The 20,956-nt window shown below is 41.5% G+C and overlaps 1 protein-coding gene across 6 annotated transcripts; it reads right to left on the reverse strand.

Moving 5' to 3' along the window:
* Positions 1-2,775: 2,775 nt before the first annotated feature.
* Positions 2,776-20,219, reverse strand: TIAL1 (TIA1 cytotoxic granule associated RNA binding protein like 1). 6 transcript variants are annotated; one of them, XM_045853842.1, is made up of 14 exons: positions 20,078-20,210; positions 17,954-18,163; positions 17,398-17,459; positions 14,006-14,102; positions 9,114-9,212; positions 8,829-8,883; positions 8,586-8,673; positions 6,600-6,675; positions 5,664-5,772; positions 5,256-5,351; positions 5,058-5,142; positions 4,679-4,802; positions 4,214-4,353; positions 2,776-3,156 (listed from the first exon to the last, which is right to left on the reverse strand). In XM_045853842.1, exons 4-14 carry the CDS (start codon positions 14,015-14,017, stop codon positions 3,027-3,029), a joined length of 1,014 nt encoding a protein of 337 aa, XP_045709798.1. In that variant the 5' UTR covers positions 14,018-14,102; positions 17,398-17,459; positions 17,954-18,163; positions 20,078-20,210; the 3' UTR covers positions 2,776-3,026. The 6 variants fall into 6 exon arrangements, with proteins under 6 accessions (XP_045709798.1, XP_045709795.1, XP_045709797.1 ...); XM_045853839.1 differs by having other exon boundaries at positions 9,114-9,263; XM_045853841.1 differs by lacking the exon at positions 17,954-18,163 and having other exon boundaries at positions 9,114-9,263; positions 20,078-20,156.
* Positions 20,220-20,956: the final 737 nt, after the last annotated feature.

Below are 20,956 nucleotides of genomic sequence, written 5' to 3' on the forward strand. Positions count from 1 at the left end.
CACACCCCCACCCAGGGACCTGGCCTGCAACCCAGGCACGGGCCCGGACCGGAACCAAACCTGCGTGCGACCTTTCGCTTTGCGGGTTGACGCCCAACCCACTGAGCAACGCTGGTCAGGGACTAATAAGCTAATGGACTTTTAATGCTTATACAGAACACAGAAACAGGTCCTGAATGTGTGTACTCCACATGCCTTCCGAATAAAATTGCTTACTTCACGGCAGCCTGGAAGGAATAATTACATAATAAATAAATGACAATAAGAAAAGGCCACTTAGCATACAGTCTAGTGTTTATTGAAAGACTTACTTCAACTACGGTTTACAGTTTTGGGCTTAAGTTGGCCAGTCACTTTAGCCTCTCCCTGCCAGCAGACATCAAAATCAAGTGCGAATGCCACGTGGGGAAATCCTAGTAGAGAGATTTATTCAAGATGGCAGTCAGAGACACATCACCAGAACCCATCTTGAAAGAATTACAAAACGAGAGACAGAGCCTGCATGCCGCAGAATCTGGGGCTTCGAGTGAGCGTGGAAGAAGGCAATGATTGCTGGGCTTAAATCAGACGGAGAGAGCACGGGCCTCACCGTTCTCAGTCTGTGAGCTGACAGCTGCACGCTGACACCGGGCATTTCGTAAGGGAGCGGGGACTCACGCACGTGGGCAACGGTGTGGTGGCGGCGGGGGAAAGGGAGTATGGGGGACTAAGTGGTGATGGAAAGTACAACAAAAAATAAATGGCGCATTCCACTCGGATAAGGAGCTTCACGTTTTTAAAAACCCATTCGCTACGAGATGCTTCCATTAACTTAACTGATCATGAAATCTTGTTCTCTTCCAGATTAAGACAAAGGACACTTCGTATGTTTACTATGGCAATATAATCAGTCCTTATGCTTTTATTAACTCACAGAATGCACAACTAGGAAACACCGTAGCTGTATTTCGCTGTTACCGCCACAAGCTACTCAATTTACTGGCAGACCAAAAAAGGCAAACTGAGAATTTAATAGGCTTTTATCAATATATTAAAAAAGTCTTTAATTGTTCAAGTTTCACATGTATTCAAGAAATTTTTCACTAGGAGGCATAATTGATATAATTTGAGTGTTTTCCTTATAAAATAGAACTTTTCCACGACCCCCCCGAGACACGGACCACGGACAGAAGGAACACGGGGACGCGCTGGGACAGAGGAGCACGGGAGGGGACCGCCGCGGCCACAACCAGTGTGCCGGAGAAACCGGCCCCCGGGCGGACTTCCCCCTCCGTTCGTTCTCAGCTTTAAGAACATCTGGCTGTATTTCTAAACGGGGGGAGAAAATACCAGAATTATCGTAGTTACCAATGTATAAAGCCATCATTATTCCAAAGCAAACTGTAAGACGTAACTTTAAGCAGCAATCTGCGGTATCAGTGGCAACTTACTACTTAACTGTAGCGCTTTCTCATTTTTGTGCACAGGCCCCGAGACACCTCGCGTTCACTGCCTGCACACTTGCACCCCCTAGCTGTCGGAACTGAAACACATAGGGTCTTCTTGTTTACATTCCTATTACGACAGAAATTTGAGGCAGGTTTCACCCACATAGCCTGAGAAGTACCTCAGAGGCAGACCCCAGCCTTACCGACCCACCCGGCGGACTCACCTCGAACCCTGCAGGCACACAGCCCCGCCTCTGTTCAGGCGTGGCACCCGGGCACCCCACCGCACAAGAAAAGCCGTTCAGTGAGAAATAAAAGTCCCAACTCCGTGTACTCGGTAAGCTGAATATCCGATTACAAATTGGTACACGGAATGGTCTAATGTTTCAGCCATCTTATTTAAAAAATTCTTGGGCAAAATATATCTAATTTTAAAAAACACCCCAAGATTTTTTAAAAAACACTTGTATTATACAATTTATAGGAACCTTGAAATAGTTTATAAGGTTTTAGTCAAGGTATTTACATACCAAGTGATGTAAAGCAAAGGAAAAAAAAAATCAAAGAAAAAATCTAATTTCCGATGACATTTTAAAATGTACTAATGCATCAAAGATTTGTATGAAATTAAAATTAAGGCTTTTTCTGTAATTTGTATAATTTTAATTTTACATAGTAGCCAACCTTGGAAATGTCAGTCTGAAACATTCTCATCAGTCCATTGCACTCAATGCAGTGGACTGCGTTAAATGTTACTTCGAATAATTACATTGCTACTTCTATGGTGAAGCATGCTTTTAAACACTGTAGTTAATATTTACAATGTCTATCATTTAAACTTCATGTGAAAGCACAAGTATGAATGTCTGACTTTAATACAAACACCATACTTGGAATTTCCCCCCAAAATGAAATGTCATTTACTACAGTTTTAATAAGTAACACTTCTTAAATTCTTAAAAATATGTCTTAACGTGGACCACCAATATTTGCTCAAGTAACTCAATGCTGTTTCTTATTTAGGTTGCAAAATTTCTTTATCAGTCTGGCTTCAGTTTCTTTAAGCATAAAGTACTTCCTCCAACGCGACTCCAAAACCACGCATTTCTTCTCAATAGCAATTTTCCCCCCGCTGACTCCAAATGCGGTCCACCTCAGGGGAGGGGGGGCACACCAAGGTTCAGGACGAACTTATGTGTGATTCCCGGTGGTTCACGATCCTCCCTGTTTTCACTCTTTTAAAAACAGTGGGTTAAAATACTGAACAGCAAGATAAAAATGGAATCGTATCTAATAATCAAAATGTATTACCCATTTTTTCCTATTATATCAAAATTTGTAGTCAGAATTGTCTTTATTGACTTTATTTTAGTTTTTGTACACAAAGAAAAATCATGTTCATATCCATCATGAACAAAAACTTAAAAAGGCAGAACTAGAAGACACGTGTCCTTCACCAAAGCAAAGCTGTGCTAAAGGTTCCAAACATTTCCATTTTTAAAATAAATATTTCCATTTTCCGATGTCTACTTCCATGTCTTCAGAGTGTCACAGGAAACTGAAGCTATCGTGAATTACAACTGTGTTCAGAGTCCCAGCTCACTGCGTTTGGTAACTTGCCATACCATATCCAGCTTGGTTAGGAGGAGGTATTACAGGGGGGGGAGGAGCTTGTCCTTGGGGAGGCTGAGCACCAAATCCACCCATCCAAGCAGCAGAAGGTGATTGACTTGGAAAGGAAAAAGGAAAATCTTCAGTAAACACAAAGGAAAAATTATCTATACATTTATATAAAAATCAAGCACAGCAAAATCATAGAATAGACAAGAAATCAACAAACCTGTAATAAAGAGCGAAAAAAAAAGATGCATAGCCATATACGTAAAATACATATTACAATATTGGTCTTAAATTTTTGTTAATAACCACAACTTAACACAATGACTTCTCTGAAGAGTATCTCAAAACTAATTTCTTTAAAAATGACGAAATGATTCAACACATCATCTACCTGCACATGACACTGTAAAATTACAAGAAACTTTAAAAACACAACTTCATGTTGAAAAGAGAAGGTAGAAGGAACGAGTGGGCTGACCCGGGGGGATAAAAGGACGAAGGACCAGCCCACTCCAGCAGCAGCAACAACAACAAAAAAGCAAGCTACTTTAAAAATTATTTATTTATTTATTTTGAGAGAGGGGGGAGAGGGGGAGGGGGGGAGAGAGGGGGAGAGAGAGAGAGAGAGAAGAAGAAGAAAACATCTCTTTGTTGCTCCACTTATTTACCACTCACTGGCTGACCCCTAGAGGTGCCCTGACTGGGGTCACATCTGCCACCTTGGTGTGCAGGGACCACGCTCTGACCAACTGGGCAACCGAGCCGGGGAAGCAAGCTACTTTTTTTTTTTTTAAATCGGGTAACTCTCTCAGACTTCTGACACAAGCCAACAGGTATGAATCATTCGATTTCTGAACCTATCTGGACAAAAATCTTCTCCATACAAAAATAAGTACATAAAATAGTATGTCAGAAATTAAATCAAATTCTACCAACTGCTTATGGAGGAAGCAGGACACGCCAAATGCTACCCCCACCTCTCTTTTCACCTAGGTAGTAAGAAACAGATTTAGCATCATGAATCATTTTTCATAAGATTTCTGAAGTGTTTATAATTCCAAATAGTTCAGTATATTTAACTTAAATAGATCCTCCCTAGGAGAACACCTTTTTCTGTCTTTTGTCAGAACCGTGCCTGTTTCTGTACCGGAAAGACCCAAACTTACTCTACTCCGAATCCTTGCTGGTTCCACGGCTGCCCGTACACTCCGTAGGGCGGCACTTGCCACCCGTTGGCCATGTACTGCCCGTACTGCTGCGGGTTGCCGTAGACCTGGCCCCACTGGCCCCACTGGCTGTAGTCGACCTAGGACAAAGCAGATGGCTGTTTTAGGGAACAAGTAAGAACACAGTATTTGAAGAAAGTGGGAGACAAGGAAGAGAAAAACTAAGCACCCTTATGTGAATAGGACTCTGTTATTTATCATTGTCTAAGTTTATTGGGGTGGTGACACCTGCGAAAAGAAAGTATTAAGATTCAGTTAATACCACAAAATAATCACTTTTGAAATAGCATTAATAAAATCAACTGAAAGCAGATATATGCCTTATTTTTTTGTTTCAGCTTCTAAAGCATTTATGTAGACGTGTAAGACAGAAACCGTAAAAAGTGCTGTGAAAAATCGAATTACCTGTTGGAAGTTTTTAGTCATATCAGGAGATTCTTTACCCCAATAGCATTTAACAACATGTCCTTCGATCGTGGTGCCATTCACCGAAACAATGGCATGGGCCGCACTCTCGTGGGTCGAAAATCTAAGAGAAAAAAAGTAAGGTTTTTTGGTGTGTCTTTTTTTAAAAAGAATTTAACACAACAAATAACAGGCACTCGTTAGTCTACAAGCACCACCTTGGTACCGGCACCCCACAGTACACCATGCAGGCAGTCTGAAGTTCTACACTGCAAGGAAGTGCCAACAAAACAGACTCGGACACCTGGGGGGGTCAACCACCTCCACCGAAAGGGATGGGTCACGTGCAAGAGTAATAGTATTGCAAGTAAAATTTTACCTGACAAATGAATAGCCCTTCTCTGGAAAAACTCTTATTTCCATGATTTGTCCAAATGGTGAGAATGTTTGTCTCATAAGTTGATCTGAAAAACAAAAACATCCAAAAAGACGACTTAAGGTTCACGTTTACCATGACGTCGGTACCAATGGTGATGAAGCCCCACAAAGGAGGAGGTCAGAAAACCAAACGCTGTACCTGTTAACCCAGAAGCGATTCCTCCACAGTACACAGTACAATTTTTTGGACTTGACTGGTTCACTACATCTTCAAATCTCAGCTGCTTAGTGTTATCTATACACACAGAGAGAACAAGAATGCTGATGGCTGTACAGTATTATAAAACGACTACTATATTTTAGTTAAGATATGCCCCATTTGGGGGAAAACGGAATTTTTTTCTTGATACTGTGATTTGATCTACAGTATCAGCTGGTTCACAGCTCCAAATACACTTATATCAAAGTCCAATCATTTTCAGACAATTATACTCAAGATGAAATGAGTCTTGCAATACTAATGAAATTTTTAAGAAATTAAGACTAGGCTAATACACGATTGTGCGAAGCAGCCACAAGTTCACTGTACACGGCAGGCGTGTCTTACTTTCTTGTGTACTTTTAGGTGCAGGCGGTTTCCGCGTGGCCCAGTTGGTTCTGATTTGACGACCACCCAACCACTGACCTCCCATGTGCACGATTGCATTTTCTGCATCCTACGGGGAGAGAGAGAGAGAAAGGGAGAGCGCTCAAACAGGAAATACTGGTGTAGATACCCAGTAAGACAAAACAAAATGCTGGCACTGTTGGAGCCCGTGAGTCTTATCAGTAAATGGATTCGCTAGACATTCTAAACAAAACTGAGCTAGTACCACAAGAAAAGACTTAAATCAAGCAATTAATAAAAACTATTATTATTTATAGATTTCAAAATACCAGGACAGCAGTTAAGCATCAGGGAAATTTATCAATTCAAATGTGCAAGAAAAACACCATAACCCCATCGATTACAAAAGAAACAAAAAAAAACCCATTGAAGTCTCTACATTATAGTAGAATGCCATAAAATAACTGCCAATAAAAAATGAGTTTAGACTCTCAGAATTTGAATTTTTAATGAACCTAAGCAAAGTATATGACTCCTATCCTTTATCTGACTGCTTCAATAAAATAAAGGTAATTTAAGTTTAAGTTTAATTTAGAAACAGTTCTAAAATGCTAATAAAATCTACTTTACTATCTCATGTTATAGTTAATGCAAATGCTTTAAAAAAATCAAGATGAACTGTGTCAATTTTCATTTACATCACCTGCTCCGGCACTGCCTCTGACCCTCACCAAAGCACAAAGGCAGCACTGATACTCTTCCTATAACCAGCTATTTACCTCCACACTTGCGGAAAGTCAGTGAATTATACTCTATTATTAAAACACCAAAAACTACACCAAAGCTGTTTGTAGTTAACATCTCAGAATATTGAAGTTTCAGATTAATTAATGACTAAATTCTGTATTACATTTAAGTTAAGCTGAAAGAACGTACCAGTTTGTTATAAAAAGACACAAAACCATAGCCTTTGGATTTTCCAGTCGCCATGTCTTTAACTACTCGGGCATCCCTGTGAAAAGAAGCACAGCTAAATGAGGGAAGTAAGAGTTATTCTCCAAATAAAAACTAAAAGGAACCACACACACTGTATTGTGAGCATTTTTTTAAATAAAATTTCAGTTAGCCCTATTTAACTACAACCATTCCTGAACTCTCCCTAACGCTTCTTTACCTGTTAGAAAAAAGCAGTAGGACAAAAACATGTAATAAACATGCAACCTAATCAAATAGCCTGTGCTTTCTAAACTAAATGCTCAAATCTGAAGATTAACAGGAACAATAGTTTCCTTTTCTAATACTCTATAGGCTAGTGTCCTCTAAGGTTTACTGATTCTATAAATTACTGTAACAATGCTAACTACTTTACCATGCAATCTCTAAATAGTTAAATGTCTTCTGCCTAGTGATACAAAATATATGAAATATTAAAAAATTGAAAAAGAGGAAAAAATAGGAATTAAAAAGGCATACATGGCCTGTTAACAGATTTCTTTATTTTTCTTGGTCAATTCTCTATCATCATTTTGGAGTTTGGGCAGCTGTAAATTTTGAAAAATTGACATTTTCAGAAATTTAAGAAAGGAGAATAAAAAACTAACAACAATGCTAAGCACACCAGTACGAAAACAACAAATTTACACAGAAATTTTAGTGAGTAAGTTAAAATGATTGGAAATATAGAACTCCACTGAATATAGAATGTTAAAATGTAAATACTAAAGTATGTATATATAAATAATGTATAATAAGAATAAATAGAAATGAGAAAAAAATCTACAACTGAGTTCCAGTGTGCACAGTTCCTTGCAGTTAGCCTTCAAGATCCTGTCCATTCTTATGAGCAATTCTGCAAAATAACCAGAATGCTATTACTTTTAATTGTGACTTGGACTTAGAAAAACTGCAGGTCTCAGGTATAAATAAAGACTGAAAAACAGCAACCTGTATTATTTTTTACACTGATTTTTAAAACAGCACTACTTACCACATTAAAGATTAAAAAGCAAAGCAAATATCAAAATAGAAAATTAAGAATTAAGTCTTTCTTTCAAATAAGTTAAATCTATAGAACAACAAATTGTACACAGAATAATATTGTTGTTCTTAGTTGAAACATATTCCTGTAATATTAGAACATTTAATTTACATCTACAGGAAATACATAAAATAAGCAGATCTTAATCAAAAGATAAATTAGGATAAACATTTTATAGAATCATAACCACTTTTAATTTTCCAATATATTTGATCAAGTAACATACAGTGAAACTTGAGCATAAACTGTGTTAAAAATCAAACCACATGTGAGCCCTGACTAGCAGAGTAAAACACCACTAACAAAAAGAACAACACAGAAAAAACAACCCCCCACCCCCACAAACTACTAATTAATCCCAAATTTATGGCTCGGACATTGAAACATTTTAATATTATAACAGTACTACTTTTCAGCTATAATAGTAAAACACATTTATCATTATAATTAAACATACACATTTCCAACTTAACCACGATATACCCAAGGATTTAGCTATTTTCCCCCACTTATAAAAAGTTTAATACACAATATAAATCACATTTATTTTTGGTTAACCCATTATCTTTACCCACCAAATACTGAAAACATTTGACAAAAAGTTGAACGTTATAATAGTTTTTACCACCCAAACATCTTGCTTCAAAGATAACAAACAGAATCACTTAAAATTTTTAAACATATTATACAGAGGATTAGATAAAAACAAGACCCCAAAACAGTAAAATGACATTAACATTTTCAACAACATCTACTAATCAAAAATAATGAAACAAACAAAAAAATCACACTAACCAGGGAAAGAAAAGCTTAATTCTAATACAAGTTAATTATACACAATTTTGCCTGTCACTACTGAGTATAATATTAATTATGATACTTACGATATTTTACCAAAGGGGGCGAATGCTGATTTGATATCTTCTGTTGTAATTTCTGGACTCAAATCCCCAACAAACACATGGAAGTGATCTGAAATCAAAGCATTTGGTAATCAAATACTTAAGAAGTCAGCTGCTAAACCTTTTATAGGCAACACTAAGGGAAGAAAAACCCTATTTAAGCTGGTAATGCTGCCAGGATAATTTCAGAACTCTTCCACAGTAAAATGCAGCAGGTGTACTTACTGGAAGTATCTTTTTTCTGGCTACTTGGTGTTGTTGCCCAGTTTACTTTGACCTCCTAAAATAAAGATTATATTTAATACAATTATTAGACATGTCATTAAAAACAGTAACACTTACCACTTTAAAATCACTTATCAAGGATAATATTTGTAAAAGCACTAGGCTGAATAAAGCAAAACCATCACCCAGCAGAGCTGAATATTCATTTAAAAACTTGCTCAGAAGGAATGCCAATTAGTATGACATGCGAATACATACACTCAGACACTCATTCTCTTATCTTACCTTCCCCAAAATTTTTCTCCCATTCATAGCAGCTAATGCAGCAGCTGCATCTCTGTGTTCATAAAATTCCACAAAGCAATATGGGTCATTGCTTGTATGCTGCAAAACAGAAAATCCAACAGAAGAGTTGACCCTTCTGCTATCGGGTTGCTGAGAAGAAAATCCAGGAAAAAACATTACTGATAGCTAGGAATGTACAGATGAGATTGCATAAGCTTATGAAAGCCTAACACTTTACAAACAGATTCACAGCTAGACCTGACTTTACATCGCGGGCTACTGTCGTGCCTCAACAGGACTGTCAGCAGCACAGAAGCATGACTGTCAATACGAAACCGAACTGCAGAACCCTGGTGAAGTGTGATGAGTGTAAGGCAGAAGTCTGTATTAGACCAAACAAAACCTCGGGTTCGGAGCTGATGGAGGAGGACTACTTCCTTACCACTGCTCTTCTCTCCCAACATTATTTTCAAAAGGATGAATTCTATTTATGCACCATAATCCTTCATTAACTGTAGGCCATGACGATAAAAAATATAGAAATGAACGAACTTGACAAACTTTACTCCTGACTAGCACTGTATATGATGAGACGAGATTATGTACTTTTTATAGATCAGAAAGGAATGAGAATAAAACTTGAAAAAGTTCAGAAAACAAGCTATTGAAATGAATTCCCCATCTTTCCAAATATATTAATGTACTGGAGATTCTATATACTTTTGAATTTGGTCTTCAAAGACCAGGAAAACACACCAGTGGTCAAGAAAAAAATTTCTAAAAATGTCTGAATAAAATGTTTCAGGACAAAGCTACAATTTTATATCACAAAAACACTGCCAAGAAATCTTTATTAAATATATTCTACCTCACGCTTGACAGTAATTGGCAAGTATTTAGAAAGACAATGAGAAAGTAGTACTACTGTTATAGCAACTCTATCACCCAAAAACCTAAATGAAAGTCAATTTTATAAAACTGCAGCCTACATCAGAGAGCTATACAACTGTAAAATATATATTTTTTATGTAAGGTTAAAAATATTCATCATGGTTCAGGTAAAATGCCCTAAAAATAATATTTAAAATGTGGAATTCTAGTTGCACTCACAAAATATAAAAATGTCAGATAAAATAAAGAGCTTTTTTCAACAACCACTGTTTTTCACTCCAGGAAAGTTTTAGAAGAAAAATCCAAAGTAAGCCGCATAAAACAACAGTGGCGAAGCAACCAGAGGCACTTCCTTGAGGGGGAAGAAAAGCATGCTCATTAATACCGCCAAGAAAACTACCGGGACCCCACACGAAATCCTACCATCACAGCCACATGGCGCTGTCCTTAAAAATTAGGAAAGAAAACGAGGGGAAAGACTCCAAATAAAAGTTGCACTTAGATTCCTCTTGTAAAAAAGCTGACGTTTACCAATAACACTCACTGAAGACAGGGTGCTAAAGGTAAACAGGCTGGAACTGTGCTTGTGGGTACCGGTGCCGCCTCCCCTGCCCTGCGCTGTCCGCGGAGCGCGGAGAACCGCGGCAGAGGGACGGCAGCCCCGCGGCAGCCCCAGGCTCTGGTGACCACTCTCTTCACGCACACTGACTCGAGTTCATCTAAGCGGCAGCAGGCCGGACCCCTCAACACAATGCGCGCGCACACACATTCTATACACTCACATCACTCAGGTGGGGTCCCATCTAAGGCCCCACTGACTTCGCTCACATCCCAGCTGGCAGATGTATTAAAAACTTTTAATGTTTGGCCCTGGCTGGTGTAGCTCAGTAGATTGAACAACGGCCTGCAAACCAAAGGCTGCCGGTCCGATTCCCAGTCAGGGCACATGCCTGCGTTGCAGGCCAGGTCCCCAGTGGGTGTTTTATGGGAGGCAACCACGCACTGATATTTCTCTCCTTCTCTATCTCCTTCCCTTCCCCCTCTCTAAAAATAAATAAATAAAATCTTCAAAAAACACTCAGGTTTGCCTTAGACTGAATAATATACATTTATTATAGTATACAGGGAAAGCTAGAATCTAACAGTAAGAATTTTTCACATGCTGCAATGAAACGCATGAACGGAAGATAAATGCCCCCACAGTCCCTAGCAGAGTTCACGCCCTTCAGAAGCTTCCCGCGCACCACTGCAAGTGACACTAACATCACCTGTGGCCTCAACTACTGTCCTCACCAATGTTTGCTGGATGACATGAAGGTCAGGACAGAGAAATACGAAGTCTCATGACTATTCACAAATTTAGGTGTGGGAGCTGTAGAATTTGGATAAATTCTGAAAGTTCATTTCAAATCCCTCTACCTCTAAAATGGCTGGTCCTGCAGGTTTTTTAAAACACTGAATCTTTATCAAATGTTCCCCCAAAATTTTCTAGTGACCCTTCCCAGTTTTTCACATCCCATTCTCTCCTAAACCCACTGCCACGGAAACTTCATGTGGAAGTCACCGATGACCTCCCTGCCACCTCCTCTGCGGTCCCTCTTCTGTCCTCACCTTGACCTGCACGCAGAATTCAGAACAGCCGACAACTCCCCTGCCCTCCTTTAAGCATTCTTCTTTACATGCCACTAGACTCTCTGGGCTTTTCTGTTTGCCCCTTGCGGGGTGCAGGGCGGGGGGCGGGGTGGGGGTGGAGGTCTTTCAAAAGGCAGTCCCTCCTCCCGGGCTCAGACTCCAACTGCCCAAGTGCTGCCACCCCGGGGCCCCCCACTCTTCCCCTCAGCACTCCCTCTGGTCCAGGAACCAGATGCCACTGAGCCCCGTGGCTCAAACACTGCTGCAAGCTGGTGTCGCGGCACTGGCTCTCTAGAGTTCCCACCTAGTTTATCCCACTGGCTACATATGAAGTCCGTTTAGCTGTCTAACGCACACCTTAAATTCTGCATTGCAGAAACAAAGTTCCCGATCCCACCACTCCTCCCACGCATCCTGCGTCTCCCGCAGTCATGCCCATTTTAGCAAATGAACAGCACTACCATCCATGTAACTAAACAAACAAGAATCTTAGGGTCATTCCTGATGTCTTCTTTTCCATTATGTCCCACAGCCAACTTAGTCCTATTGTATCTACCTCCAAAATGTACCCCAAATTTACACACCTGTTTTTACAGCCACCATTCTAGAGAACAGGTCCACGTCACCTCTTACCTAGACGAGTGAAATAACCCAGCTGCTCTCCTTCTTGCCGCTCCTGCCCGAACGATCCCTTCTCCCCACAGTCATTCTCCAAATAGAGCAACTTAAAAATACACACCAGAAAGCATCACCCTATTTAACACCTCAGGGCAAGCAGAGTAGAAGCCAGTCTCTATCAGGGACTGCACTGCCCTATGCGATTCCAAGCCCTGCCTGCCCACCTCTTTCAGACTCACGCCCCGAAGCCTGCCCCCACGCACCAGCCTCCAGCTATCCTGACTTCGATCGCGCCGACACACCACGCTCGTTACCAACTCAAGACCTTTGCATGCGCCGTGCCCTACGCTTCCGGCTCTTGACACTGATGGTGCTATTTTGTCAGCCCTGTCCAGGCTGGACAGGAGGTGTCGCCTCCTGGAGCGCCTCTCCGCTCCAGGAGGCGACACCTTCCTCCACCACCTAGCCCACAGAGACCAGCCCTCCAAGCTCCATCACAGAACTGCCCCAGTCTCTTCATAGTCCCAGCTTTGAATGTTGCCTAGCACAAAATAAATTCTGGTTAATGAAAAAAAAAAGAGAGAGAAAAGAATAAATAAATAATCAGAGCTAGGAAGGAGAGAAACCACAATACGCCAGAAAAGACCGATGAGGACCGTTAGGAAAAAAGATGGAAAGGCCGATGTGCTTCACAGGTTCTTCCACACTTCCCCCGTCTCGGGACGTAACCAAACTCCCGAGCAGCCTCCGGCCGCTCCCGAACCCTCCTGTCCCGTCTCCCCGCACCTCCAGGACTACTCAACCCCCTGGAAACTCCAGGCGTGCTGCAATGTCTACACGCCCTCTCTGGCTCTCACAAGCATTTCCACTCCGTCTACCAGAGCAGATCAATACTCCTCGACCTGGAATCCCTTCTCCCTCTGATTCCTTTCTAGCCAGTTCCCATTACCACCCTTTTCAGTTTCAGCCTGGACACTGACTCCTCTGAGAAGCCTCTCCAGACTGCAGACTGTGCTGGGACCCTGTGCTCCCACCGCACTGGAAACTGCTCCCACGGCATGTATTACCCTGTATCATCAGTGCCCGCGAACTCCTCTGTCTCCCTCGTTACACTGGACAACTCTCTGGGGCTAGAAACTCATTCACCAATCTTTCCCTAGCACTTACCATAATACCCTGTACACAGTAAATAATACCAAAAAAATGTGTTGATTAAACAAAGAGGAAGAGAATAAACTGAAACACAAGTGTCACTGGACACTGCCAGAGTCATAACCACAAAAGTATCAAAGGTAGTTTTCTTTCAAAAAAAAAAAAAAGGAAAACAAAATTATTATGCTAACAATTTAAACTCCTACCTACAATAGGCTGCTCAGTCAGTAGTATCTACTAAAAATACACAAGACGCACAGTGCTGCACTATGCAGGTACTAACCCAGTATTCTTTCACACACACCAACCCCTAAACTTAAACGCATACTATCTGAACCCATAACACTCTTGTTGAATCGCATGAAATGTCATCTGGTTTTTCAACACCGAGGTAAGTCGTCCTCAAAAAGAAAACCCCCTTCCAAACCTAGATTGTCAGTCAGATCAAAGTAGTAAGTCAACACAACAAACACAAATCTCTCCATCAGAATAACTTGAGGCTTAAAAAGTTATTTTAAGATAATACAAACCAACTCAGTATCTCAAAACGCTGACCACCACCATGCCCACTGTCAGCACTGGAACTGGGGAGGTCTTACCTCTGTTATCATTTTACAGCTTTTACAGGGTCCAATCTGACTGAACAACTGAAGGATAAGGACTTCTGTCACATCTCTGGAGAGGTTGCCTACGTATCTGGGCAAGAAAACAGAAACATCAGCAATTTTCTTGCAGCTCTTTTCTTCAGCTCCAACGCGTTATCATGTAACGCATCACCTTTTAGTTCACTTTAACTTGCTCTGTCTTCAATAAAAATTTTCCAATTAATCCTGATCCTAAGAAAGTAAGGTTATTCCTTATTTAGGGAAGCAACAAACAGTCTTAGGTCACTGAAGTACAACTTCAAAACACTTTATAAAGAACAAATCAATATAACCTTGCATACCAAAAGCATAGTGTTTCCTCATCTTATTTGTTATAATAAAAATAACAAAAATTTAAACCAGTCTCAAGATAACTACAATTTCAGGGTGTGAAACACAATTCAAAATAATGTATCTCAAAAAAAAATGTATCCCACATACACACAAAATGATTCATCAAAACACCTGATTATTAGATATAAAGGACTATAATGTGAGTTTATCTTAGACTTTCAACCAAAGTATAAATAAAATTGCTAGTTATGTCTTGTTTTAGAAGAGCAGAATAAAGTAATAAAATTTCCTAGCCTAAAACACATCAGAATCAACAAAATACACATTTATGTAGATAAAGCAAATATAAAGACTTCTTTAGAAACTCAGAAAAAATTTAAGACAAACATAGGTATACTTCTGACTATGCATATTTAAATTGGGATTGTTTTTAATTATAAATTGAACATATTATTTTGTATAAGACATTTAAAACCCAGATAAATTCTTTAAAAAAGAGAGAAGGAAAAAAAAGACTACCACCCAGAGAAAACCACCTTGGTTTCTCTTGTGCCACAGACTTCTTTTAATTTAGTTTACTTAATTCTCAAACTTTCAAGTCTTTTTGGTACTCAGAGTATAATTTTTAAAATCTGCCTGTTACAAACCTCACTAAGCAAATGACACTTGTAAAAATTAATGCAGTTTCTTCAGCAAAGGAAATGGATGTGAGTCTTTATTTTCCTAACATGTAACATCTGAACACTTAGCACTGAGACCAAAGTAAACTCTCCATCATTTGTCACCACGTTAAATACAGAACCGCTTTAAGATGGAACACTTTGAAAGGGAAAAACAGACTGGGACAGGTAAGGATATGTGTAGTTAAAATTAACTGATTAGGAATGAATAGTAATTTTGCAGTTCATCTAAGAATTTCATTGCAGTTCTGAAAGGTACTAATACCTTTCATTTACATGCTCTAAAACCCAGTGTTACTTAAAGGGAAGACTAAACCAGTGGCAGACTGGTTTAGGCCCCGTCATGCTACCTTTCCCTTACAACCAGAACAGACCCCTTGGCAGGCCACGCAGGGGCACACTTCTTCCAGCAGCAGTGACAGGCCGCAGGATTATGAGCTGGCCAGACAACTGCCTGTCCCCTTCTAGCTCACAGGGGTTTGTGAGCAAGCGTGCATGGAATAATTTCTTTTTGCAGACCTATCTACAAAGAAAAGGAACAAGTAACCCTGACCTCCTAGGTGTTACCCTCATCTAACCTGAAGGCTAGTTAGCGGATTTTTAAAAGAATTGGTGTGGATAAAACTAATTTTCACATACTGAAGCTAGATATAACTAAGTTAAAACAATGATCGTTATGATAGACAAATTTTAAGTAGTTTTAAATTTGCATTACTGTTTAAAACATTTGATTTGTTCAGGAAAAGCTGCATGGGTATCAATTACTTTCCACTTGTAACAGTCACAATTAAAGCTGTTAGCGTTTCATATGATTTTTATTTCAAGTCAACTTATTTCCAAGCAGGTATAGATTTTGAAGAATTTCTAGAGGCACACTTAGATATACTGACTTACATTTCAGGCACCCATACCAAAGAGCAAACTGCTAATCTAAGTTTAGAATGGCATGAAATGGCACGAAACATCTCTACTAAAAGTTCTGTGGTAAAACAGCAAACTTCTTTCTGCTCTGCTTATGAAGCAGTCACATATTCTAAAGTGTTCCAAGTGTTTAAATATAAAATTTCTACTTGAAAAACATATATAAAAATAACAGAAGAAGACAAATTTTTGTATGGAGAGGTCAATTCAAAGAGTAAACACTTAGGAAATTCCGAAAAGATTTTTAACTCAAGGAGAAAAAAGAAGGCATACCTTAGGTCTATTTTGTCTTCTAAGAACAGGAACTGTAGGAACTAAAGCATTAACAATGGAAAATGATGCCTGTATCCCTAATGTCAGGGTTAAAATCCAATTTGAGACTAGGAACTTGGCAGTCTCACAGCAGACAAAAGTTCACATTGCCAAACTCCTTCTTACGTCCCAACAGGCAGATTTTTAAGTTAAGATCATGCCTTTCAGAGAAAACACAAACCACACTTTTTCAACATTGAATGTGCTCTCACTCTGAAAAGAGTGGCCCTACCACAGGGCTGAAATTACCAGCACTTTCACAAAACATATTGTTGCCAAATTTCTGTAATAAAGTAACATTTTTGCTTTTGTTCTTAACAAGTTCTTACATAAGAGATTTTGTAAAAATACCCTTCAATGGGCCTCTAATGAATCAATCAATCTGTCAATATCACATTTTAGGTAGGCGGCAGGGTGTGGAAAAGGTACAGGAGGTCCAAGTGAACTGACCAACTAGATAAGGGATATATTGACATACACATATATTTTAAACAAACAGAGAATATAATTAAAAGTTGAATGAAGAGCTTAATTAAACCCACAATACAGACAGATCCATGGTGTAGCAAGCCAATTTTATAATGGGACTCAGTAGCATTTTCTTCCGCTATTGCCCTCAGCTACTCAGTTTATACACTTTGCTTTATTTCCTCCTTCGGACCGAGCACCAGGAAGAGCAGCCCGAAAGGTGGCATTGCATGACAGGGTACAATCCCAGAGCCACCGTTCCTCCTCACTCTGGCACACCGGAGAGACTGCGTGAGTCAACGGCAACGGGGCGCCGTTACAATTTAACGCTGCGTGACACACCCAGATATACCGTGGCTCCAATCACTGCACGCAGAGCCACCCGCCACACGGCTGAAACGTGTGTCCTGCGAGGCCGAGGCCGGGGTTGGCCAGTCTCGTCCCAACGCCAGCGTCACATGGCATTGTCTGGTTTGTTTGCTTCAGGTCACAGTTACCCAACCCACACCACCCCCAGATAAAATGTCAATTAAGAACGGAGAGCATCAGAAAATAGACCTTTAAAGCAACTATATGAAAAACTTTAGGCTCAACATCAAAGCAATTCTATACCACTTTAAATACTATAAATAAATTAGTAATACTGTAGGTAATGAATATTTAAAGACCTACCTAGGCTATAAACACCATATTGTTTTCTGATGATAGAACCATATGTCTTAGCTTGTGTGTGTCTGCAGGAAAAAAACCTCACTAGTAACACACAGGCATTTAAGGAACAGTTTAAGATAAGCTTTGTTAAGAGTACATTTTTTTAAAACATACTAGCCACTTGAAAAACTAATCCATAGTCACAATGTAAAATAAAAGGAGCTCCATAAATGAACAAATAAAACCCTAATAGATACCAACTTCTAAAGTCACGTTCAAAGTTTTCATTACATTACTTGTATCTAAAGAATTCTAAGAATATGTAAAATAAACACTTAAAAAAAACTACTATGCATTTTTTAAATTAAAATCTGACCAAAAAAAAAAATCCCAGTTGTGAAACATCTGCTTTTACCTCAAAATTTTACATTCGAAGATTTTAAAATATATATAAAATCAACGGACAGCACCATGTACGGATGACAGGCATACCTGCCCACAGTCAGGAGTTCTTTAAAAATGGACTTAATACTAACGTAATGAAAAGAAGTATAATCATTGTAAAACGTTTGAATACCTCTTATCTTCCAGGCAGTGAACTAAGTGCTGCAGGGGGAAGACCTAGGAAGGTGGAGCAGTCTTTGTCTAAAAAAAAAACACCCCTTCCCGCGAGGAGAGTGGGAGGAGGACAAGGAGGACAGAGGTGTGAGCATGGACTGACACACGGGGGCACCGCCGCTCAGGACGTTTCCTTACTTATGTGGGCACACGTCGCGTTTCTAGCCAGCTGTAAAACACAGACAACTTCAGTGTGTTTGAGAAGAAACCAGGAAACCGGAGGTAGGAAATAAGTTTCAAAGAAGTTACCTTATCCGTCTATTGGAGAAAGTCTAAGGTACGATGGAGATGAAGACAAGGCAGATGCAAAGATAGTTAAGTACATGAATTAAAAGTATTGAAATAGCACATTATTTAGCATGGCGAAAACAAGAATGTCTCCTCATAAGGAACAGATAGTTAGTGAAAAATATGCCACGAGCATCTACCAATTATTCAGCAGCTATTATGATGCAATGATGACAGTTCAGAGTTTTAGATACAATGTAACTTTTATCTTTTTAAAATACATGCTAGCTAGGCCCTAAATTCAGCTTTCCCAGATGCTTCCACCCAATACACACTGTTAACTAAATACCAGGCCTTGGCTCCAAGAGATGTTAAAGACAAATTTCAATTCGTCCTAATTCTCTGTTCTGGGAAAAGAAGGCTGAAATGAAAGACAGAACAAAACAAAGTTTCACTGAGCAGGCTTTTCATTCAAGCATTTGATGTTCTTAAGTTGCCCTCAGATTCTCAAAATAGGATGACAAATGCTTTAGTGAGACAGAGAAGTAGGAATGAAAAAGTGCAAACCCCGCCAAAACGAAAGGAAAATCTGGATCAATATCGAACAGATATGTACTTGACGGAGCGGACTTTTCTTTGGTGGTACTACAGAGATGAGAAGCTGGTCCAGTTTCCTGGGTTCCCACCCGCCTTCACCTACTCCCCAAAAGTAACTTCCCTGTTGAACAGCAGAGCCAGGTGAACTGTGATCCTAACACCAGGCAGAGGCAAGAGAAAACAAAGCAGCGATCTGACCCCTTGCACTGGAGGTAGGTGTGTTGAGCTTCCAGAGGGTAGGAAAACGAGAGGTTCCCAATTTAAACGTTTAATTAGAAATTACTGACTTTAAAAAAGTGCAGGGAAAAAGAAAGGAGGGACACACTATCCGGAAAGGAATGCAAACGCTGAGTCATCAGTCTTCATTAGGAAGGAAACTCGTATCAGCGGTTGGAAGATGAAATTCATTCATTAGATTGGGCTCCAGGTAAAAAGCAACAGCAAGCTAGAAGAAAAAGCGCTTAAAAGACACACAACGAATAGTGGATAAAAAGACATCATTTTATCCAACTCTGAAGGTCTCGACACACGAAGAGATTAAGAAGAGTTAACACCAAAAGGGCAAATGCAATTTGACAACTGGCTGTCAGTTTAGCGTAGGCAGAGCTCGAAGTAAACTTCGTTATCCAAGAAGGGAAAGATGCTCCCGCGGCCAGAGGCATCCCTTTCGCACTTCAAAAGTAGCGGGCGCTTGGCGAATGTGTCTGACAGCGTGGGCGGGGGCACGTGGGGGCAGAGAGTAAGGGCTTGAGCCGCCGAAGAGTGTGCAGCTTCTTCGGAGAGATTAGCTTGGGAGAAGAGCTGGGAGCGAATGGAGCAGGGGGACCCGGAGCACAGGAGTGTTAATTCGTCGGGGCTCGCGGGATGCGGCCCCACCCCCGGTCCCACCCCTACCAGGCCCTGCCCCCAAGGGGACAGCTCCCGGCCCAGCCCAGGGCCCCTCAAGCAGAGCTGGACCTCTCCCGGGCCTGACAGCCTCTGCTGTGCAGAAACCCAGCCTAGGAAAAGAGTGCAAAGAGGGGCACGAGAGGAAAAGGTCGAAACAAACCCCAGGCCCCAGGAAGTGACTGTTGGGGGAAGGGAGGGCTTCCTTCCCAAGGAAAAGGGGACAAATGAGGAATGCACTTCGCGTCCCCGCTACCCCGGCCAGGGAGCCGCCGGAAGTCCTGGCTTCGGCCCCACTCTCCTGTTCCCTCCCACAGCGTCCCGCGGTGCCCGGGCCTCTCGGCGCCAGGCACCCCTCATCTCGGGTACTCACAGAGTCCGGGGCTGCCCGTCGTCTTCCATCATGGTGGGTGCGACGGAGTGATCCCGGGACAAGGGGGAGGGCAGGGTTGGGGAGGGGAGGGGGTGGGGAGGAAGGGGAGGGGGACTCCGGGCACCAGAGGGGGTCAGAGGAAAAGGCACCGAACCCTGCTCTCGGGTTCTCTCCCCCCAGCCTGCTCCGGACACTGCGCTCCAACCAGGAGGAGCAGGAGGAGGAGGAGGATGAACAAAATGGCTGCCGCCACCAGCCAGGCAGGAAACGGGGCACAGCGCAGGCGCGGCCCGCCAGGTCACCGCTCAGGCCAGACGCGACGGCCTGCAAAGGGGATAACTGAGCGAGGGGGTAAAAGGGCCGCTGAGGGAACCCCGTGTCCGGTTACGAGGGGTCACGTCGTCGCCGTGCGCCTCTTGGCCGCTCGAAGCCTGGCCAGCTCAGGGAGAGATAGAGTAAGAAGACAATCGCCGTGAAACTGAAGTCTCTGGGAATTGTGGTCTTGGAAAGGAGAGAGGGAAGCACTTCTCCAGAGGACTTCTGGGAACTGTAGTCCAAAGGAGACGGGCGCCGCGCTGGGACGCGAAGAAGAGACTTCTGGGTAGTGTAGTCGTACGTGAGGACGTGCGGCGACCAGGGAGTCGGCGTGCCGGGCGGGGAGGGCGAGAATAAAGGCGATGTTAGAAGGCCGGCCAACGAGGTGGTCAGAAAAGCTGTCCGGGACATAAACTACGAGTCCCAGAGTGCCTGGCGCTGGGGGCTGTCCGAGGCCTGCGACCAGCATTTTAAGACTCTTCAGTTGGCTCAACCCGAGTTGCTGCTCCGCCTCCTCCCAGCCCCGAGAGCGGTTTCTTCAACTGCGGCTCGGTGTGTGCGCTG

This window comes from Phyllostomus hastatus, unplaced genomic scaffold, assembly GCF_019186645.2.
Source record: "Phyllostomus hastatus isolate PE091 unplaced genomic scaffold, TTU_PhHast_1.1 phas_scaffold_1066, whole genome shotgun sequence".
Taxonomy (NCBI): domain Eukaryota; kingdom Metazoa; phylum Chordata; class Mammalia; order Chiroptera; family Phyllostomidae; genus Phyllostomus; species Phyllostomus hastatus.